General features: G+C 47.9%; 1 protein-coding gene across 1 annotated transcript in view; it reads right to left on the bottom strand.

Moving 5' to 3' along the window:
- Window positions 1-1,458: 1,458 nt before the first annotated feature.
- The window catches only part of LOC115274472, a 16,065-nt gene continuing 8,316 nt past the window's right edge, over window positions 1,459-9,207 (bottom strand). Inside the window, exons 5-6 of the mRNA XM_029917898.1 lie at window positions 3,636-3,813; window positions 1,459-1,558 (exon numbers count right to left, since the gene is read on the bottom strand). Of these exons, the coding sequence (XP_029773758.1) occupies window positions 1,459-1,558; window positions 3,636-3,813 (278 nt within the window). The remainder of the gene's footprint in view (window positions 1,559-3,635; window positions 3,814-9,207) is intronic.

Below are 9,207 nucleotides of genomic sequence, written 5' to 3'. Positions count from 1 at the left end.
CCCCCCAACCCTGCCCCCAGAGTGGAACAGGGGATTCAGAACTGCCTTTTATGAAGGAGGGAGTATAAAACATTTTGTGGGCGTGTTTTCAAATCCCCCCAGGGGCTCAGACCACTTATTGGCTAATCTCCATATTTGGCAGCTAGAGGAAGGGACTTGCCTGAGGTCACATGCAGAGTGAGGGCAGAGGTGGACTAGAGCCTAGCCATCCCATGCGATGATGATTCTAATAAAAGTGGTTTGGACATCTGCTGTATTCCCAGCAGCTGATACTTATGAACTCATTTAAGGTCTATAATAACCCAGAAAGAAGGTTCCATTCTACAGATGAGGAAATGGAGGCACAGAGAGGTTAAGTCCCTTGCCTAAAGTCACACAGCTGGTAAGTGGCAGGGCCAGGATTCTGGCCAGCTCCTGGGGCCTTGCACATGCCTGCTACTGAGACCACCCGGGAATCTGTGTAGTAAGAGGAGGAGGTCAGGGAATGCCTCACAGAGAACAAGAAATTTGAGCAAAGACTTGAAAAGCAGACGTGAGAGAACTATGTGGTCATTGGGGAGAGTGTTCTAAGGGGAGGAACGGCAATCTAAGGGTAGGTAAGGGCCTTGGTGTGTGAGAGAAGAAGGGGAGACCAGCCAGCTAGAGAGGGTGGGTGGCCAGCGGGGAGAGGGGTGGTAGGAAATGAGGGCAGCCCCGTGGTGAAGGCCCGGGAGGTCCTGGTTTTGCCTCAGGCGTGGCCATGGCCAGAGTGGAGATGAGGGATGTAGGCTGATGTGGTCTGAGTGGGGTCCGTCTGGCCGTGTGTGGGGAACAGACTCTGCGGGGAGTGCAGAGCAGGGGCCACAGCCATGACAAGGAGGGCTGGTGGTGGTTTGGCAGGGTGGTGAGGACCACATTCTGGGCAGTTCTGAGGACAGAGCCCCCGGGGCTGGCGATAGATGAGATGAGGGTTTCGAGACAGGAGGGACACAGTCTGACCCAGGTGTTTGGCCTGAGCACCTGGACAGGTGGACGGGCCTGGCCGAGACGGGAAAGCCGACAGGGAGACTGCGGTGGGTCTGGCTTCAGCAAGGGTATGCCTGTGTCCGTGGGGGACAGCGTGGGCCTGGCACGGGTGGTTGGTGTTCAGGCCACCTCAACTCTCCTTGAGGGTTGAAACCTTCTTGTTGAAACAGGAGGAGACAGAAGCTTCCTGGTGTCTAGCAGGGGAGAGGTGTCAGGCGCTGGCAGCGTGCTGACGCTAAGACTCCTGAGATTGTCCCCACAGAGCTCGGGAGCGCCTCAAGGGCTGGCTGCAGAGGACAACCTGCAAGGCCACCCATTCCTGGAGCTTCCCTCCTCTGCCAGCAGGAGCCCCCTCCTGGGCAGCTGTGCCAGGCTGCTCTGGTGTGGACCCCAGGGCCTGATACACAGGGACTGATGTGAGGGCCCGTGTGGCACCAGGGCCAGGAGGAGGGGCTATGGGGCCAGGAGGCTGGGAGGGCCCGAGGCACCCTGCAGCCTGCCTCTGTCCCGGGGCTGGGTCTCCGGGGGGCGAGCGGGGGTCAGGAGCTCCACTCTGCCAGTGGCAGGGGACACGGAGCCAAGGTGTCTGCCCCTTTTCCTCACACACAACAGTGGGGGTGAAGCACATCAGAAATTCCCCACAAGATGCCCAGTCAAAGAGTGTTTGTATTTTGTTTCAAGGTGACTGACCGATCTAGAACTGAAATGGAAGTTGAATCCTAAATTCCTGGGAAGGTTCCCAAATTTTGTCAACACTAGATAATTCCTTCCAGACTCTTCTTAGGGGAAGAATATCAAAGTGCCAGCCATTGGGTTAAAACTGACCTTTCAAGGAAATGGTTGGAGAGGTGTTTTTTTTTTTACCACCTTCTTCTGAAAATGCCTGTGAGGCTTTCTCCAAGGGCAGTCTCTGCCGACCTGTGGCCTGAAAGATCACAGGGAGGCTTTGGGGTCAGAGAGAACCTGAGAGAGGTTCATTTGTCACTCCCAGGTCTCAGATGGGGAGACCAAGGTCCGGCAAGCTGAGGAATGTCCCAGAGACACAGAGCACGCTGTGCTTCCTGTCTGCTGGCCCCAGAGCAGAGGACCCACATGCAGAGCCAGTGCCACTGCACTGGCAGCAGGTCACGGCACCACTGTGCCAAAGGGACAGTGGCAGTCCCGCCCCGCAGTTACCGTGTGAGGACAGAGTGCTGCGATAGGGACACATTGCTCGAAATGTGCCAGGCCCCTCGCCTGTGCTCCGGGAGGGCCCGTCATCCTGATCCTTGTTATTTTCATCCCCATGGTGTCTGCCTTGCACAGTGCTACCCGATGGCTCACGTGCTCTCTCCGCAAACCCATCTTTATCCTGTCACTCCTCTGCTCAAGATCCTGCTGTGGCTCCCTATTACCCAGACGTCCTTTTCCTGTGCTCTGAGTCCCACATACACCATAGCTGTTCTCACCCCTCTCCTGCAGTCAACCACCACTTAGGAAAGACAGGACTCCATGCGAGGCCCTGCTCCAGCGCCTCCTGGCGGTGGTCGCAGTGTCTCCCCCGCTGTTGCCCTCCCCCACCCACCTTGGCTGAGCCCTGAGCAAGTGGCTCTCTGCTGAACTCTGTTGGCATCCCTCCCAGGACCAGGCACCGAGCTTGGCTTCGCACGTGTCTCCTGTGAAGCAGGAGCACCTGCCAGCGGAAGCTGTGTGATGCGGGATGGTTTTCCCTACGACCCGCAGCCAGGGCTCCACCGACGGGCACCAGCCAGCAAGGAGGGGTTTTCTGCACTGTGTTTACCAGGGAGGGACAGTCCGATCCTAGCATCCCAGCACCTCCTGGTGGCTGAGAACCTCATCTATTCTGCATGCCCTCTCCCCCACCCTGACTCATGCATCCCTTCCGGGGACAAGGAGCTCTGTTTTTCCGGCACAAATATTCTGTCCTGAGATACCTGTAGTGTTTCGTTTTTGTGACACAGAGCCGCAATTTCTCTTTCCCCCAGTGGGGACGTTGCCTCCCTAGGGGGCCCTGAGTCTACCTGCTCCCCTGGGCGCTGCCCGGGGCACTCCTCTCACTGGCTGCGTGTGGGGGTCTCCACTGAGCACACTCGGGTCTCTGCCTTCCCCCCAGCACCACCCCCTGAGGCCTGACCAGGCTCTTGGTTCAGGCAGGTGAGATGGTTTGGGCTGGGCTGATACTGGTGGCTGAGAACATGCCTTAGGGAAACAGAGCTTCAAGCATCTCACTGACAAGGACTCATCCCTGATGCTTCACTTGAGGACTCCCCAGCAGGGGGTTCTCAGGGGAGAAGCTGTGGATGCCCGGGAGGCCTGATGTGAGAGGATTCAGTGAGCACCCTTGAAAATATAGCGCTTGCTCAAGGTCTGATAGAGCCTGTTTGGATCTGTACTTCTTATTCTCAATTCATCCTCCCTTTCTGAAAAGTCTTCTTGTCTAAAAGTGTTTCTAATTCTCAGCAAGGAGACAACAGAAGCGTTGAAAGCAGGCAAGTGGCTTCGACTTTTCTAAGGTTCTGAGGTTCTAGGGCTCTGAGGTCCCAGCTTGCTGCCTCCCACGTGACCCCGGCTGTATCGACTGTTCCCTTGTATAGAGGCCCTTATACAGTTGACCATTTGCAGAAGGAAACCTCTGGGCTCCTTTCTGCTTGAGCATCGAGCTGGCCGCCCAGGGACCCACGCTGCTGTCTGCGGCCACCTCTGTCACGGCCTGGTGGTGGTGGGACATGGAAGGACCTTGTCTGCTGGTGGTGTCCTGATTCACAGCGGTGAAGGCTCCCTCTCCGCTTGTGAGGAGACGGAAACTGCCTGGAGATTTTTTTTTTAACATATATGTATTTTTGAGAGACAGACACAGAGCGTGAGCAGGGGACGTTCAGAGAGAGAGGGAGACACAGAATCAGAAGCAGGCTCCAGGCTCTGAGCTGTCAGCACAGAGCCTGACACAGGGCTTGAACCCACGAACTGTGAGATCATGACCTGAGCCGAAGTCGGCCGCTTAACCAACTGAGCCACCCAGGCGCCCTGTCTCCCTGGAGATTTTTAAAGATTTTTAAAAAATTACTTTCAAGTTTCTTTATTTTGAGGGACAGAGCACAAACAGCGGAGGGGCAGAGAAAGAGGCAGAAACAGAATCCCAAGCAGGCTCTGCACCCTTGGTGCAGAGCCCGATGCGGGGCTTGAACCTACGAACTGTGAGAACATGACTGGGCCGAGATCAAAAGTCAGATGCTTAACTGACTGTACCACCCAGACACGAATCTCTTTGGAGATTTTTAATAATGGCAGTAGATGCCAGCCACCAGCATACCCTCCCCTTGTTCCTTCACGCACGGCGTCCCCTCAGCCTGGCACAGCCTTCCTCCTAAGGGAACACATCATTCATGGAGCACTGCTCACTGAACACATGTTTATCCCATGTCTGCCGGGCACCACTGCTGCAGTGGCCAGCACTGGAATTTTCCCAGGGGCTCCAGGGACTCGTTGCTAAGTACACTGGGAGCCGCACCAGAGTCCAGCTCCCAGCAGGCCCAGAGGTACCTGAAGGATGGACAGTGTTGGCGAAGGGGAGTGAGAGAGCCTCAAGTTTCTTTCTGACCACCAGGCAGGCATCTCTGTCCTGTCGGTTTTTGTGTCTTTATTTATAGATCAAGCGTTAACATGACATCAGAAAGTGGAAGTTTTACTACGAACAAATCTCAGTGATAAGATGCTTTGAAAAGTGTTCAGAAACAGGTTTTACAGAGGCATTTTTGCAGAACGACTCTAATTACAGTGAGGTAGTTAATTTTTACAAATAATGGGAAAACATGATATTCTTAGTGGAAAGCAGATAACATACACATTTGTTTAACCCAGTAGTAAATCTTACAACAAAGAAGATAGCAGGATGTTCTCAGTGAGAAGCCGGTAACAAACATTTGTTTATATCAATAACGCTGAGATTCAGGCATAGGTTGAGTGATATATAGGTAGGCTAGGAGTCATTCTGTCTGGCTCACAAAAGGAAGAATGTATCTGCACTGGTTAGAAAGTTGCTTGTGTAAACCTTGTTGTATTGAAGGTGTAAGCACCATAGGGGCCCTAGATGTGCTGGCTTTTGTATATGAGTTTACGTTTTAACTACTCTTAGCCATCCTCATAAGGGGTATCAGTGTAAGGGAAGGTATTTGTGGCCCAAGTTAGCAAAGGTATGTGCAGTAACATGTCCGACTCTTAATCTGCTGATCTCTAAGTTAGGCTCTTTTTCTCTGGGCCAGAGTTAATTGTAACTCTTGTGTTCTTAACCCCCTTTATTATCTGTGTCGTGGGTCTGTATGGCTCATTAGAAGAGCCTTTTGACAGCATCTGCAGTGCTTTGTCTAAATTCTGCTTTGTAAAGGTGGGAGTATGCTTCTTCTCGTGACGTATTGTTATGCCCAAGATTTCAATATCGTCCCCAAAAACCAGAGACCGCCAGGGAGACTGAGTCATTCATGTAAAAGCAAAGGGCTTTATTATGGGCTTAGGCTCGCCAGGGCCTAAACTCGGTCTTACAGACTTCACCAGCGCAGTGGATCTGTGCTGAGAGCCCCAAACAAGGGCTGAGCAGAGGTTTTTTATGGGTTTTGGGAAGGGGGAGTTACAGGAAATTGAGACATAGGTAGAGTGATCCAATCATTATTATACAATATTATTGACAGCAGGTTTAACCATTCACATTGCCTAGAGTATTCATTACTTTTGACGGGACCCAATCACAATAGAGTACCTTTAAAATCAACCAATTACAGGGTGAGCCTAGGGTCTTGTTTGGTGACTATTGGGTTAATTTTAACATTAGGTAACAGGGTCCTATCTAAAGTTTCCATCTGCAGGCCTCACCCTTAGGAATGTGGAGAGTGGTAGCTGGCCTTCCCTGATTGGGTGTTGCGAAGGTGGTCTCTCTTGCTGTAGGCAATACGTAACTGCTGTTAGTTTGGGGGAACTGAAACCTAGGCCTTCTAGATCAGACGGGAACCTTCAAGCCTGTCATGGAGTCTTTTTGGTTTAGGCTCGTGTCCTTACATTCCCCCCTCTGACTTGTAACTGACTCAATCCTGGGTCAGTCGAGTTACCATTGTCTTGGTTTAAGGCTTAACAATGTGCTCTTAAGACCATTGACTGAATAACATTTACATGCTTTTTGACAAACGCTTATGATCTTATTAATGATACAAGAGCCAAATGTTAAAAGTATACCAATTTTGGTTTTGGCTCCTCATTCTTGTCCTCTCTTGTGGGGGCCGTGAACCATGGCTAGACTATCCCATACAATTCCTGAGCTATTGAAATAGAAGTAACATTATTTCCCTGAAGCCTGGCATAGCCCTCCTTGGCATAAGGGGAATTTCTTACCCTGTAAATGGCATAGGGAAGGAGAGTTTACCCAATTTCTGCCAGTCTCCATGGTTAATTTGGCAAGGGTCTCTTTTAGGGTTTCTAATATGTGGCGCTGCCTGGTTTACAAAAGTAAGGATGACAGGCAGTTTGTTTCCTTATTTTTCAGGATCCTTGGGCGTATAAGTGCGATATGCCTCCATGATTCTTTCTGGAAAGGCAGCTGGAGACTCATCTTTTCCCTGTTGTACATTACTAACCTTAGCCAAATAGGTGGGCCGTCTAGCGGCCACTTGAGGACCCCCCATTAGAGTCTGGCGGTAGAGGTGTAGTCTCCCCTTACCTTTTGCCGTGTTGAAATCCCATGCCCAGATTAGAGGCAATTAATACCAACAAAACATCCTATCCATAAGAGGAAGTTTAGTATAATCAGGAACTTTTTGCTGCTTCCCCAGCTTTCTGGGGCAACATTTGCCAGTCCGATGGCAAAGAGACAGGACAGTTTATCTTATTGGACAGGTGATTCCTCAGGCTTCTGCCGTGCTAAACCAGCCAGCTTCCAGGGTGTGGCTGGAGCAGGGCTGGAGATCTCTGGAGTCAGAGTCCTATTTGAGGGTCAGTTTAAGCTGATCGACTGGATCTGGATCACCTCACCAGGTTGAGGGCTCTTCAGAGCTGGCCTACTTAACTCCAGAGTGATGCCTGAAACTTTAATAGGGGCTGATCCCCATTTTTAAATATCATCCTCACAGACTAATAAGCCTGAGGTCCAACAACAAATATTCAATGACACTCAGAACTAGAATAACATTTATATTAGTGCATTGCTGAAACATAGTTTTTCTCTCTAAAAAACCTCCATTATCAGAGATAGCCAAATCGAGACTAATGCATTCGTGGAACAACCTTGGTCTAATTATTTACATAAGCTCAGCAAGAATAAAGACTGTTCATGAGGATTTTATAAAGTCTGCTTTGCTGGGTCCTTTTATAAGGAATCTCCAGGTTGAACTTTTAGTGGCCACTCTGGGCCAGAAGCCAAGCCAAGCACTTTCCATCAGACGGGCCTGCAATACCTGTTGAATTGGGCAAACTCCTCTTCCCGAGGTTCCCAAGATATGCTGAGGTTCCTGAACCTGCCAGGAAGTGACCTTCTGTACTCACCTGGGGAGGCTGCTGGGAACTCTGTGAGCAAGGTATCCAGCCAGCACTTCCACGAGGCTTTATGGCTCCATGTTCCATAAAGTCAACCTTAGTTCCTTAAAGCTGTCAGGTCATTTCTGAGCCTATGCATGACTCTCAATTAGGACATTCCAGTCAAAGCCTTGGTAAAATAACCAGTATTTCCAATGGTGTCCTACTATAAAATGAACAAATTCTTATTGAACTTATGCAAACAATTGTAATTGCCATGAGAGAAAGAATACTCACTGTGAGTTTTTGAATTTCAGTCAGTTTATGTAGAGAGAAAAGATAAATGCTCTAGGTTACAAAGAAATACTTTATGACATTTCTGAATACCATGGATTTCTTAAGAGAAAATTTTCTTAATCTGGATAAGCAAACATTAAAGAAACAACAATGTTTCCAATCAGAGTTACAAAGCTATAATTTTTATCAGTTCCTAATTTTTGTTCAGGTTGAATTCAGCTTCTAGCTTTGGAGGTTTCTACCCATTTCAGTACAAATTTAAAAGATGTCAAATACTGCATTTGTCTCAAAATTCCTTTTATAACTTTCCTTGTGGAAGAAACATGTTCTGCGACAAAATCTAAAGATCTGACAAGAGCTCATTATGATGCACTTTAACAAAGAAATTTAGTGACATTTAATACCTTTAGTAACCAGAGTATTAAGGAATGACCTTATACCAAAATATTAAGACTTTAGGAACTGCACATATATTTGAGCAGTTGTAGCATTTAACCATGCAGTACAACCTAAGGTATATTACTGTACAACAGTGTTTTTCAAGAAACTTGGCATCCTAAATAAAAGGGCCTAATTGGTCAAAAGACTTCTCTACCATTTGAATACTGGGAAATTTGCTAAAATCGTAAGAAATTATAAAGCACATCCTAAATGGAATTACGAATTGTTACAACTCTGAAAACTCTATTTAATTTAACCAAAAGTGGCAATAAAAGATCTTATTTGCCTTTGGGATCCTTCAGCAAATAACTTTTTTAACCTCAGAGAAGTTTTAACTAAGCAATCGAAGACTTGATAAAGACCTAAAGCTTTGGGCTTCTTGGCAGACAAAAGAGAAACCCTTCATTTACATAGTCTTATCGAGAGCAGACCAAAGGTCCGGAAAAACTTGTCTTTTGAACAGAGAGAAAAGCAGAATTTCAATTTTATACCAATATAGCTTTAATATTCCATTCATCTCAACTTCATACATAAAATTCTTTTTCAATGATTTCCTTACAGGAACCTTCTGCAACTTTCCTTTGCCTTTAAACTTTGTCCCAAAGCTGTTTCTTTCCAAACCAATTAGTCTCAGTTAGGACAAAATTACTTTCTTTTACCCTCGACAAAAATACATTTTCATTTCTTATATCTTTCTTATATATCCCCAATTTCCTGCATATAGGGTTGCTTTTCTTATTTTCCCATCAGTCTGAACCTTAGTCTCCATTTTCAGTAACCAACTGAAAGGTATTTGTACCAGAGCTTTTCCTAGATGGTAATTTTGTGAACCAATTGAATACAAAGCAGGTTTTTAAGTTTTAAATATTTCCAGTTGTTTTGCCACAAGTCAAAAGCACAAGCATCTACAGACCTCATCCTACACCAATACACCAATTACTAGTTGTAGCTTGTGCTTTAGTGTTTTTTTTT

Source organism: Suricata suricatta, chromosome 12 (assembly GCF_006229205.1).
Source record: "Suricata suricatta isolate VVHF042 chromosome 12, meerkat_22Aug2017_6uvM2_HiC, whole genome shotgun sequence".
NCBI classification, from domain to species: domain Eukaryota; kingdom Metazoa; phylum Chordata; class Mammalia; order Carnivora; family Herpestidae; genus Suricata; species Suricata suricatta.
This window is presented reverse-complemented; position numbering and strand designations above follow the sequence as displayed.